The 13626-nt window shown below is 47.1% G+C and overlaps 1 protein-coding gene across 4 annotated transcripts in view; it reads right to left on the bottom strand.

Annotated features, from left to right (window-relative positions):
- The window catches only part of CNTN5 (contactin 5), a 1441523-nt gene that overhangs the window by 4415 nt on the left and 1423482 nt on the right, over positions 1-13626 (bottom strand). For all 4 annotated transcript variants that reach the window (XM_056561527.1, XM_056561528.1, XM_056561529.1 and 1 more), the window contains one exon: positions 10820-10988. In XM_056561527.1, coding sequence (XP_056417502.1) covers positions 10820-10988 — 169 coding nt within the window. The remainder of the gene's footprint in view (positions 1-10819; positions 10989-13626) is intronic.

Here is a 13626-nt window from a genome sequence, read left to right as displayed (position 1 = left end):
AGGGGTATCCTACAGAACGGCAATAAAACTAATGGCGTAGGGGTCCTTCCTGAATGGCGTCCGCTCAGTAGGACACTGTCAGGTGAACGCTTCCATGATCTGCTTTATTAAATGCCTTTCCTAAGTCTCATTCATCAGCCGGTCTAAATGACAAAACACACAGAGACTAATTTACGCACGTGAAACAGATGATCTATTGAGCTACTTTGCTAATGTTTACTATGGAATGCAGAATGATTTCCAGCAGGGAATAATGCGGACGCGCCATTCATTCCAGGTCACTAATATTTCTCTGTGTAATTCATCAAGTGCATTTATAATATTGAGAAATAAGTAATAAATAATGGAACTCATTTATAACAACCAACGTAGAGGAAAATGGACCCTGAGCTATATATAGGAAAGGTTCCGCTACTGTAAACACCCTGACTTTCCTAGGATCATATCAAAAGGTGTTTTCTGGGGAAAAGCGCCCATAAAGCAGTGTGGGAATGATGTTTGGGAATTATGAGAGTTGTAGTTTAGCAACAGCCGGTGACTCGATGTTATCAACAGCCGGAGACTTAATGTCACTTATAAACACCTTAACTTTCCTAGGATAATATAAAGGTGTTTTCTGGGGAAAAGCTCCCATAAAGCAGTGTGTTCCCAAACAGGGAGCCTCCAGCTGTTGCTAAACTACAATCAATCAATCTAAACTACAATCAAATTATGAGAATTGTAGTTTAGCAACAGCTGGAGGCTTGCTGTTGCTAAACTACAACCCCCATCATTCCCAGACAGTCTTTAGCAACAGCTGGAGGCTAAATGTTGCTAAACTATAACCGCATCATTCCCTGACAGCCATACGATGAGCATTGTAGTGAATCAACAGCTGGAGACTCACTGTTAGTAAACTAAAATGCTCATTATCCCCAGAAAGCCAAAGACTGTCTGGGAATGATGAGAGTTGTAGTTTAGGAAAGACTGGAGGCTCGCTGTTGCTAAACTACAACACTCATGATCCCCAAACAGCCAAAGGCTGTCTGGGAATGATTAGCGTTGTAGTTTAGCAAAGACTGGAGGCTCGCTGTTACTAAACTATAACCCCCATCATTCCCAGACAGCTTTTGGCTGTCTGGGATTGATTGGCATTGTAGTTTAGCAACAGCTCACTGTTGCTAAACGATAACCCCCATCATTCTCTGACAGCCAAATAAGGAGCATTGTAGTTAAGCAACAGCTGGAGGCTCACTGTTGCTAAACTACAATGCTCATCATCCCCAGACAGCCAAAGGCTATATGGGAATAATTAGAGTTGTAGTTTAGCAAAGACTGGAGGCTCACTGTTGCTAAACTATAACCCACATCATTCTGGCCAAATGATGAGCATAGTAGTTAAGCAACAGCTGGAGGCTCCCTGTTGCTAAACTACAATGGTCATCATCCCCAGACAGCCAAAGGCTGTCTGGTAATGATGAGAGTTGTAGTTTAGCAACAGCTGAAGGCTTGTTGTTGCTAAACTACAACCCTTATCATTCCCAGACAGCCAAAAGCTGACTTGGAATGATGGGGGTGATAGTTTAGCAACAGCTGGAGGCTCACTGTTGCTTAACCACAACTCCCATCATTCCTTGACAAGTTTGCCAGGAACCAAACACTTCCTGAAAGTTTGGCAAGCCCAACTTTCGTAAAGCTTGCTCAACTCTAGTAAGAAGTAAGTCAAGCTATATAAATCTCAGCCGAAACTGAATCTAACAGATCAGCCATTGATTAGTTTAGTCTGGTCACATTGGTCCTGGTTGTTTGGAAACATAGATATAGCTCTAGACTATCAGCCTGGACTCCTATGGACAATGGGAACACTTTGACAGTGAAACTAATTTTGCCAGACTAAACTCATCAATGGCTGTTCTGTTACCTTTGATTTTGGACACTGTTACTATAGTTACGCTCACCATCATCTACTCCTTTAGGAAACGCTCCTGTATCTAGAGATTGTCATTAAATATATGTTATGAGGCTTTCCGGTGTTCATGTTTGAAGGCAACATTAGTTGTATCCAAGGCTTAAATCCTGCAAGAACGCGTGGGAACTGAGTTCTTGCACTTTTTTCACAGCATTCCCATTAGCTGGAGTCCTGTAGGACCAGCTCTTGAGTGGAAATCTTGGTTGAGTTCCCGCCTTTGTGGGTTGTACCCACAAAACTTGGACCACTGCCCTTAATAGAGGTCAACAAGCCACTGATTGTGATCTACTGAGTAACATAGTAACATAGTTCATAAGGTCGAAAAAAGACCAGAGTCCATCAAGTTCAACCTATCACCCTAATGAGTCCCTACTGAGTTGATATAGATCTAGAATCCATAACCTGTAATGCTATTATTCTCCAAAAATGCATCCAGACCCCTTTTAAATTCTTTTACAGAGCTTCCCATGACCACCTCCTCAGGCAGAGAATTCCACAGTCTCACTGCTCTTACAGTAAAGAACCCCCGTCCGTGCTGGTGTAGAAACCTTCTTTCCTCTAGACGTAGAGGATGCCCCCTTGTTATAGATACAGTCCTGGGTATGAATAGATCATGGAAGAGATCTCTCTACTGTCCCCTGATATATTTATACATAGTTATTAGGTCTCCCATAAGTCTTCTTTTTTCTAAACTAAATAACCCTAAATCTGATAATCTTTCTGGGTACTGTTGTCCTCCCATTCCCAATATTACCCTGGTTGCCCGTCTTTGAACCCTCTCCAGCTCCACTATATCTTTCTTGTACACTGGTGCCCAGTACTGTACACAGTATTCTATGTGTGGTCTGACTAGTGATTTGTACAGCGGTAGAATTATTTCCTTGTCGTGGGCATCTATGCCCCTATTGATGCCCCCCATGATTTTATTTGCCTTGGCAGCAGCTGCCCGACACTGATCACTCCAGCTAAATTTACTATTCTCTAAGACTACTATGTCCTTTTTCACGTCAGTCGCCCCAAGTGTGCTCCCACATAATTGCAGCCAGCCCAGATTTTTCTTGCCCATGTGCATTACGGCGACTTCCCAGCCCAAACCTCTAACCTATCCAGATCCATTTGTAACAGTGTACGGTCCTCTATGGTGTTTACCGCTGTGCAAAGCTTAGTATCATCTGCAAAGATTGCTACTTTACTATTCAACACTTTTACAAGGTCATTAATGAATATATTAAATAGAACAGGACCCAAGACTGATGCCTGTGGTACCCCATGGTAACAGTCACCCAATCAGAATAAGTACCATTAATAACCACCCTCTGTTTCAGTATCACTGAGCCAGTTACTTACCCACTTGCACACATTTTCCCCCAGTCCAATCCTTCCCCATGTGCCTTACGGCGACTTCCCAGCCCAAACCTCCAACCTATCCAGATCCATTTGTAACAGTGCACTGTCCTCTATAGTGTTTATCACTTTGCAAAGTTTAGTATCATCTGCAGAGATTGCTACTTTACTATTCAGCACCTCTACAAGGTCATTAATAAATATATATTAAATAGAACAGGACCCAAGACTGACGCCTGTGGTACCCCACTAGTAACAGTCACTGTTACGCCGAGCGCTCCGGGTCCCCGCTCCTCCCCGGAGCGCTCGCCTCTCTCTCCTCGCTGCAGCGCTCCGGTCACATCCTCTGACCCGGGGCGCTGCGATTCCGCTGTCAGCCGGGATGCGATTCGCGATGCGGGTAGCGCCCGCTCGCGATGCGCACCCCGGCTCCCGTACCTGACTCGCTCCCCGTCTGTCCTGTCCCGGCGCGCGCGGCCCCGCTCCCTAGGGCGCGCGCGCGCCGGGTCTCTGCGATTTAAAGGGCCACTGCGCCGCTGATTGGCGCAGTGGTTCCAATTAGTGTGTTCACCTGTGCACTTCCCTATATCACCTCACTTCCCCTGCACTCCCTTGCCGGATCTTGTTGCCTTAGTGCCAGTGAAAGCGTTCCTTGTGTGTTCCTTGCCTGTGTTTCCAGACCTTCTGCCGTTGCCCCTGACTACGATCCTTGCTGCCTGCCCCGACCTTCTGCTACGTCCGACCTTGCTTCTGCCTACTCCCTTGTACCGCGTCTATCTTCAGCAGCCAGAGAGGTGAGCCGTTGCTAGTGGATACGACCTGGTCACTACCGCCGCAGCAAGACCATCCCGCTTTGCGGCGGGCTCTGGTGAAAACCAGTAGTGGCTTAGAACCGGTCCACTAGCACGGTCCACGCCAATCCCTCTCTGGCACAGAGGATCCACTACCTGCCAGCCGGCATCGTGACAGTAGATCCGGCCATGGATCCCGCTGAAGTTCCTCTGCCAGTTGTCGCTGACCTCACCACGGTGGTCGCCCAGCAGTCACAACAGATAGCGCAACAAGGCCAACAGCTGTCTCAACTGACCGTTATGCTACAACAGTTACTACCACAGCTTCAGCAGTCATCTCCTCCGCCAGCTCCTGCACCTCCTCCGCAGCGAGTGGCCGCTCCTGGGCTACGCCTATCCTTGCCGGATAAATTTGATGGGGACTCTAAGTTTTGCCGTGGCTTTCTTTCCCAATGTTCCCTGCATCTGGAGATGATGTCGGACCTGTTTCCCACTGAAAGGTCTAAGGTGGCTTTCGTAGTCAGCCTTCTGTCCGGAAAAGCCCTGTCATGGGCCACACCGCTCTGGGACCGCAATGACCCCGTCACTGCCTCTGTACACTCCTTCTTCTCGGAAATCCGAAGTGTCTTTGAGGAACCTGCCCGAGCCTCTTCTGCTGAGACTGCCCTGTTGAACCTGGTCCAGGGTAATTCTTCCGTTGGCGAGTATGCCGTACAATTCCGTACTCTTGCTTCAGAATTGTCCTGGAATAATGAGGCCCTCTGCGCGACCTTCAAAAAAGGCCTATCCAGCAACATTAAAGATGTTCTGGCCGCACGAGAAATTCCTGCTAATCTACATGAACTTATTCACCTAGCCACTCGCATTGACATGCGTTTTTCCGAAAGGCGTCAGGAACTCCGCCAAGATATGGACTCTGTTTGCACGAGGCGTTTCTTCTCCTCGGCTCCTCTCTCCTCTGGTCCCCTGCAATCTGTTCCTGTGCCTTCCGCCGTGGAGGCTATGCAGGTCGACCGGTCTCGCCTGACACCTCAAGAGAGGACACGACGCCGTATGAAGAACCTCTGCCTGTACTGTGCTAGTACCGAACACTTCCTGAGGGATTGTCCTATCCGTCCTCCCCGCCTGGAAAGACGTACGCTGACTCCGCACAAAGGTGAGACAGTCCTTGATGTCTACTCTGCTTCTCCACGTCTTACAGTGCCTGTGCGGATGTCTGCCTCTGCCTTCTCCTTCCCTGCTGTGGCCTTCTTGGACTCTGGATCTGCAGGAAATTTTATTTTGGCCTCTCTCGTCAACAGGTTCAACATCCCGGTGACCAGTCTCGCCAGACCCCTCTACATCAATTGTGTAAATAATGAAAGATTGGACTGTACCATACGTTTCCGCACGGAGCCCCTTCTTATGAGCATCGGATCTCATCATGAGAGGATTGAACTTTTGGTCCTCCCCAATTGCACCTCGGAAATTCTCCTTGGACTTCCCTGGCTTCAACTTCATTCCCCTACCCTGGATTGGTCCACTGGGGAGATCAAGAGTTGGGGGTCCTCTTGTTCCAAGAACTGTCTAAAACCGGTTCCCAGTAACCCTTGCCGTAACTCTGTGGTTCCTCCAGTAACCGGTCTCCCTAAGGCCTATATGGACTTCGCGGATGTTTTCTGCAAAAAACAAGCTGAGACACTACCTCCTCACAGGCCTTATGATTGCCCTATCGACCTCCTCCCGGGCACTACTCCACCCCGGGGCAGAATTTATCCTCTCTCTGCCCCAGAGACTCTTGCCATGTCCGAATACGTCCAGGAGAATCTAAAAAAGGGCTTTATCCGTAAATCCTCCTCTCCTGCCGGAGCCGGATTTTTCTTTGTGTCCAAAAAAGATGGCTCCCTACGTCCTTGCATTGACTACCGCGGTCTTAATAAAATCACGGTTAAGAACCGCTACCCCTTACCCCTCATCTCTGAACTCTTTGATCGCCTCCAAGGTGCCCACATCTTCACTAAATTGCACTTAAGAGGCGCCTATAACCTCATCCGCATCAGAGAGGGGGACGAGTGGAAAACGGCATTTAACACCAGAGATGGACACTTTGAGTATCTGGTCATGCCCTTTGGACTGTGCAACGCCCCTGCCGTCTTCCAAGACTTTGTCAATGAAATTTTTCGTGATCTGTTATACTCCTGTGTTGTTGTATATCTGGACGATATCCTAATTTTTTCTGCCAATCTAGAAGAACACCGCCAGCATGTCCGTATGGTTCTTCAGAGACTTCGTGACAACCAACTCTATGCCAAAATTGAGAAATGTCTGTTTGAATGCCAATCTCTTCCTTTTCTAGGATATTTGGTCTCTGGCCAGGGACTACAGATGGATCCAGACAAACTCTCTGCCGTCTTAGATTGGCCACGCCCCTCCGGACTCCGTGCTATCCAACGCTTTTTGGGGTTCGCCAATTATTACAGGCAATTTATTCCACATTTTTCTACCATTGTGGCTCCTATCGTGGCTTTAACCAAAAAAAATGCTGATCCCAAGTCCTGGCCTCCTCAAGCAGAAGACGCCTTTAAACGACTCAAGTCTGCCTTTTCTTCGGCTCCCGTCCTCTCCAGACCTGACCCTTCCAAACCCTTCCTATTGGAGGTTGATGCCTCCTCAGTGGGAGCTGGAGCTGTTCTTCTACAAAAAAATTCTTCCGGGCATGCTGTCACTTGTGGTTTTTTCTCTAGGACCTTCTCTCCAGCGGAGAGGAACTACTCCATCGGGGATCGAGAGCTTCTAGCCATTAAATTAGCACTTGAGGAATGGAGGCATCTGCTGGAGGGATCAAGTTCTCCTGTTATTATCTACACCGACCACAAGAACCTCTCCTACCTCCAGTCTGCCCAACGGCTGAATCCTCGCCAGGCCCGGTGGTCTCTGTTCTTTGCCCGATTTAATTTTGAGATTCACTTTCGTCCTGCCGATAAGAACATTAGGGCCGATGCTCTCTCTCGTTCCTCGGATGCCTCAGAAGTTGAACTCTCTCCGCAACACATCATTCCACCTGACTGTCTGATCTCCACTTCTCCTGCCTCCATCAGGCAGACTCCTCCAGGAAAGACCTTTGTTTCTCCTCGCCAACGCCTCGGAATCCTCAAATGGGGTCACTCCTCCCATCTCGCAGGTCATGCGGGTATCAAGAAATCTGTGCAACTCATCTCCCGCTTCTATTGGTGGCCGACTCTGGAGACGGATGTTGTGGACTTTGTGCGAGCCTGCACTATCTGTGCCCGGGATAAGACTCCTCGCCAGAAGCCCGCTGGTTTTCTTCATCCTCTGCCTGTCCCCGAACAGCCTTGGTCTCTGATTGGTATGGATTTTATTACTGATTTACCCCCTTCCCGTGGCAACACTGTTATTTGGGTGGTCGTTGATCGATTCTCCAAAATGGCACATTTCATCCCTCTTCCTGGTCTTCCTTCTGCGCCTCAGTTGGCTAAACAATTTTTTGTACACATTTTTCGTCTTCACGGGTTGCCTACGCAGATTGTCTCGGATAGAGGTGTCCAATTCGTGTCTAAATTCTGGAGGGCTCTCTGTAAACAACTCAAGATTAAATTAAATTTTTCTTCTGCATATCATCCCCAGTCCAATGGACAAGTAGAAAGAATTAACCAGATCTTGGGTGATTATTTGCGACATTTTGTTTCCTCCCGCCAGGATGACTGGGCAGATCTCCTTCCATGGGCCGAATTCTCGTATAACTTCAGGGTCTCGGAATCTTCCTCCAAATCCCCATTTTTCGTGGTGTACGGCCGTCACCCTCTTCCCCCCCTCCCTACCCCCTTGCCCTCTGGTCTGCCCGCTGTGGATGAAATTTCTCGTGACCTTTCCATTATATGGAGAGAGACCCAAAATTCTCTCTTACAGGCCTCTTCACGCATGAAGAGGTTCGCGGATAAGAAAAGAAGAGCTCCTCCCGTTTTTTCCCCTGGAGACAAGGTATGGCTCTCCGCTAAATATGTCCGCTTCCGTGTCCCTAGCTACAAGTTGGGACCACGCTATCTTGGTCCTTTCAAAATTTTGTGTCAAATCAATCCTGTCTCTTATAAACTTCTTCTTCCTCCTTCTCTTCGTATCCCTAATGCCTTTCACGTCTCTCTTCTCAAACCACTCATCCTCAACCGTTTTTCTCCCAAATCTGTTCCTCCCACTCCTGTTTCCGGCTCCTCGGACATCTTCTCTGTCAAAGAAATCCTAGCCTCCAAAAAGGTCAGAGGGAAAACTTTTTTCTTAGTGGACTGGGAGGGTTGTGGTCCTGAAGAGAGATCCTGGGAACCTGAGGACAACATCCTAGACAAAAGTCTGCTCCTCAGGTTCTCAGGCTCTAAGAAGAGGGGGAGACCCAAGGGGGGGGGTACTGTTACGCCGAGCGCTCCGGGTCCCCGCTCCTCCCCGGAGCGCTCGCCTCTCTCTCCTCGCTGCAGCGCTCCGGTCACATCCTCTGACCCGGGGCGCTGCGATTCCGCTGTCAGCCGGGATGCGATTCGCGATGCGGGTAGCGCCCGCTCGCGATGCGCACCCCGGCTCCCGTACCTGACTCGCTCCCCGTCTGTCCTGTCCCGGCGCGCGCGGCCCCGCTCCCTAGGGCGCGCGCGCGCCGGGTCTCTGCGATTTAAAGGGCCACTGCGCCGCTGATTGGCGCAGTGGTTCCAATTAGTGTGTTCACCTGTGCACTTCCCTATATCACCTCACTTCCCCTGCACTCCCTTGCCGGATCTTGTTGCCTTAGTGCCAGTGAAAGCGTTCCTTGTGTGTTCCTTGCCTGTGTTTCCAGACCTTCTGCCGTTGCCCCTGACTACGATCCTTGCTGCCTGCCCCGACCTTCTGCTACGTCCGACCTTGCTTCTGCCTACTCCCTTGTACCGCGTCTATCTTCAGCAGCCAGAGAGGTGAGCCGTTGCTAGTGGATACGACCTGGTCACTACCGCCGCAGCAAGACCATCCCGCTTTGCGGCGGGCTCTGGTGAAAACCAGTAGTGGCTTAGAACCGGTCCACTAGCACGGTCCACGCCAATCCCTCTCTGGCACAGAGGATCCACTACCTGCCAGCCGGCATCGTGACAGTCACCCAATCAGAATAAGTACCATTAATAACCACCCTCTGTTTCCTATCACTGATCCAGTTATGTACCCACTTGCACACATTCTCCCCCAGTCCAATCCTTCTCATTTTATGCACCAACCTTTTATGTGGCACCGTAACAAATGCTTTGGAAAAATCTAGAAATACGACATCCAGCGATTGCCCCTGGTCCAGTCTGGTGCTCACCTCCTCATAAAAGCTGAGCAGGTTAGTTTGACAGGACCGATCCCTCATAAAGCCATGCTGATATGAAGTCATACATTTATTTTTATCAAGATACTCCAAAATAGCATCTCTTAGAAAACCCTCAAACAATTTACATATAACAGAGGTTAAACTAACAGGCCTATAATTCTCGAAGTCACCTTTTGACCCCTTTTGAAATATTGGCACCACATTTGCCATGTGCCAGTCCTGGGGAATAGTCCTTGTTACTATAGAGTCTCTGAATATTAAAAATAGGGGTCTGTCTATTACATTACTTGGGTTAGACAGGTGACCTGTACTGGGGAGTTTACCTTATCTCGCTGTATTTCACCTGGCATTTCATTTTCCTCGGTGAATACAGTGGAGAAGAATTTGTTTAATATATTTGCTTTTTCCTGATCCCGTTTATAATTTCTTCCTCATCATTTAGTTTCAGGTGCTGCACATCTCGTATGTTCACAGCATAGACAATTGCCTTCAGATGACCCCAAAGATAAAAGTCTAAGGGGGTCAGATCGGGAGACCTTGGGGGCCATTCAACTGTCCCACGTCGACCAATCCACTTTCCAGGAAACTGTTCATCTAGGAATACTCGGACCTGATACCCATAATGTGGTGGTCACCATCTTGCTGGAAAAACTCAGGGAACGTGCCAGCTTCAGTGCATAAAGAGGGAAACACATCATCATGTAGCAATTTCACATATCCAGTGGCCTTGAGGTTTCAATTGATGAAGAATGGCCCCACTATCTTTGTACCCCATACCATCAATTTTTGTGTTCCAACATTCTTGGAGGGATCTATCCAATGTAGGTTAGTGTCAGACCAATAGCGATGATTTTGTTTGTTAACTTCACCATTCACATAAAAGTTTGCCTCATCACTGAACAAAATCTTCTGCGTAAACTGAGGGTCCTGTTCCAATTTTTGTTTTGCCCATTCTGCAGCACCTGAACCTACGGATACTGGAAGCCTGTTCTAGCATTTCTCCTGCGGTGTTGCTATCAGTGTGTGAAGAGTGGGAGAAGAGGGTTGCATTGACAATCCAACACAATGGGCAGCACATTGAACACATTTTATAAGTGGTCAGAAACTTGTAAATAACTCATGAAAGAATAAAGTTACGTTAAAACCAAGCACATCATTGTTTTTCTTGTGAAATTCCCAATAAGTTTGATATGTCACATGACCCTCTTCCTATTGAAAAAACAAAAGTTGGATTCAAAATGGCCGACTTCAAAATGGCCACCATGGTCACCACCCATCTTGAAAAGTTTCCCCCCTCACATATACTAATGTGCCACAAACAGGAAGTTAATATCACCAACCATTCCCATTTTATTAAGGTGTATCCATATAAATGGCCACCCTGTATATGCATATTAAGAGAGAGCTCATGCTGCTTACCTGAATATGATGGCACTCTGATTTGGGAGCTGGCCGTCCCATCTCCCCCTTCACTGACTGCTCGCACTTCTATGATATAAAAGCCAGAATCGGGAAGTAAAACCACTGCTGAAGTTGTCTGTGTTTGGATGACTTGGCTTTTGCTGTGACCTTCTTGTCTCAACATGACCTATGGATTAAGCAATAGAAAGATTGCCTGTTATGCCTTAATACAAAGGTAGAACACCAGATTGGAGATTTAAACAAGGGCCTCGGAGCTGTGACCTTTCAGAACCTCACTATAAGCTTCAATATAGGAAGAAAACATACAAAGTATCAGATGTACGAAAAAAAAATAACATTTCATTGTGTCCAGGGCAGCAAACAAAAATCCTGGAAGACACAGATTAGTTTTCTGCTATTTATTAGTTATTCGAAAAACTGTCAATCTTGGGATAGAAAACTGAACTTCTCATGTCCAAAAAATATTTCTGGGATAAGAAAGAATTATTATATAACTGAATCAAAGACAGGTGCGTCACTATGTCCACACATAGATACATAGAACAAAAGGTACCTTGGGGCCCCATTGCAAAATCGGCTAAAGAGCCCCCAAGCTATCATGTGCAATTCATACTACATCATGCCAACTAACCCATACTTGGTGAGAAAATCCAGAAGAGGTGGAGTTTATGCAAGTCATGAACCAAAAGGGTATTTTGGAGCATCCCCAGTTTTTTCAGGGGAATTTGCAGGGGTAGTAATAAAAAGAGTACTCCACTGGCCCCCAATCGGAACTAAATGTCCAGAATTTTTTTTCATGCTGCGGGGGTCGCCCCACCCCTCGTGACGTCAGTCATCATGCCCCCTCCCATAGATTTGCATTGAATGGGCGTGGCTGTGATGTCACGATGGGCGTGACCAACCCCCGCAGCACCAAAACAGCATTCGGAACATTTAGTTCCGAACACTGGCCAGTGGAGTACTGCTTTAAATTCCCGAATATTTCCTTTCCAAATGTTGTCAATACCTACTAATGACAGCTACTAATAGTAGTATGTAGTAAAGGCGCCTTTGGGCACATTCAAGTACTAAAGCAAGGAATTTTTGCAGGAAGATAATTTCTCAGTATGCACATACTCTTAAAGGATATCTATATTATGGAAACAAACTTATCCCCTATCTGCAGGATAGGGGATAAGTTTTGGATCGCAAGGGGGTCCTAGCACTGTATGGGCCTCCTGTATGGGCCCTCTGCTCTTCACTGGAGCGGCGCATCACGATCCTTGCCCCCTCCGTATATCTCTATGGGGGAGACGAAGATGGCCAAACGGCTCCCCCGTAGAGATATATGGAGGGGGCTGGGTGGGGGTCATGATGAACCGCTCCAAGGAAGAGCAGAGGTCCCCTACAGGAGATTGGGGGGGGGGGGGGCTTCCAGCGCTCGGACCCCCCGCATCTAAAACATATCCCCTATCCTGTGGATAAGTTTTTGATTGCGAGGGTGTCCAAGCGCTGGAGCCCCCTGCGATCTCCTGTATGGGTCCTCTGCTCTCCACTGGAGCGGCACGTCACGATTCCCGCCCGAACTGGGGGCCCCCCAGTATCCCTCTATATCTCTCTATAGGAGAGCCAAAGATGGCCAAAAGACTCTCCCATAGAGATATATGGAGGGGGTGGGGCAGCGCTCAGACCCCCCACCGCTGTCACACCCTTCCCATAGACTTTCGTTGAGGGGGCGGGCGTGACGTCACGAGGGGGGGGCCTCGAACACGGAAGCCAGCACACAGGGTCCGGAGTAATAAACTTCCGGACGCTGCGAGCGGAGCTCCGGAAGACAGGGCAGTGGAGAACCCCTTTAACTTTGTGTTAACATCTTGTTAACAGCATGTTTGTGCTTTTTTTTAAATAATTGTTTATTTTCACAATTTTTAAAATTTCCATAATAAAGGGAAACAGTTAAACAAAAATCATATCAACAGGAAAATAACTGTAAAAAATAAGGTCAATAAATAAAAAAGGAGAAGGAAGAGTATTGAGGGGAAAGAATAAGAGGTATTGAGTAGTAGACCACAGGGGGGCCTCATCATCACGTGTCCAACCGTCAAATCTCAGTAAAAAGGAGGTCTAAGGTTTATAAATAAGTCAAGCGGCATGGAAAAGATTATTCTGAATTAAGAACAGTAATGGAAAGCAAAAATAAGGAGGCAATTATAAATTACATAAATTGAGTGATATCATCACCATTAGTTGCTTTGGACGGTTTTGAGGATTATAAAGCAAACCATCAGGTGAGATCAAAGTGAGACCTTGGAAAACAGTCGAGAATGTTCGACATGTATAGTCAGAAAATATGATAAATAGAGAGGATCACAAGACAGATGAGGAACGGTTAGAGGGAGATGCAAACAATAGAGGCGAGTAAAGAGAAGGAAAGAGAAAAGAATAGGCCCGCACAGGCCCGATCCCCAGCTCCCATATCTCACAGTGTTGTTTCCGATTCCAAGAATTTATCTCAAGACTCCCAAATTTCATAAAACTTTGGTAACTTAAACATAAAACCTTTCTAAAATGAATTTCTACACTTTCTTGGTATATCTTTATAGTCTGAGTTATTGTTTTATTGTTGTCTCCATTTCAATGTATAAATACCACAAATTACCACCTACAATGATGTATGTGCAAAAACTTATATTTATGGCATTAACACCTTTTTATGGTGTAAATCCTGGGAGGATAACAGCAATTTGCAGCCTTTGAAATCTGCAAATAACTAAAATGTTCTCATCTATATGTTGAAATAATGAAGAGGAATGAAGAGGGAATAT

The sequence above is a fragment of the Hyla sarda genome, chromosome 2 (assembly GCF_029499605.1).
Source record: "Hyla sarda isolate aHylSar1 chromosome 2, aHylSar1.hap1, whole genome shotgun sequence".
NCBI lineage: Eukaryota > Metazoa > Chordata > Amphibia > Anura > Hylidae > Hyla > Hyla sarda.
Note: the sequence above shows the minus strand (reverse complement) of the source record. Positions and strands in the feature narration are given on the sequence as shown.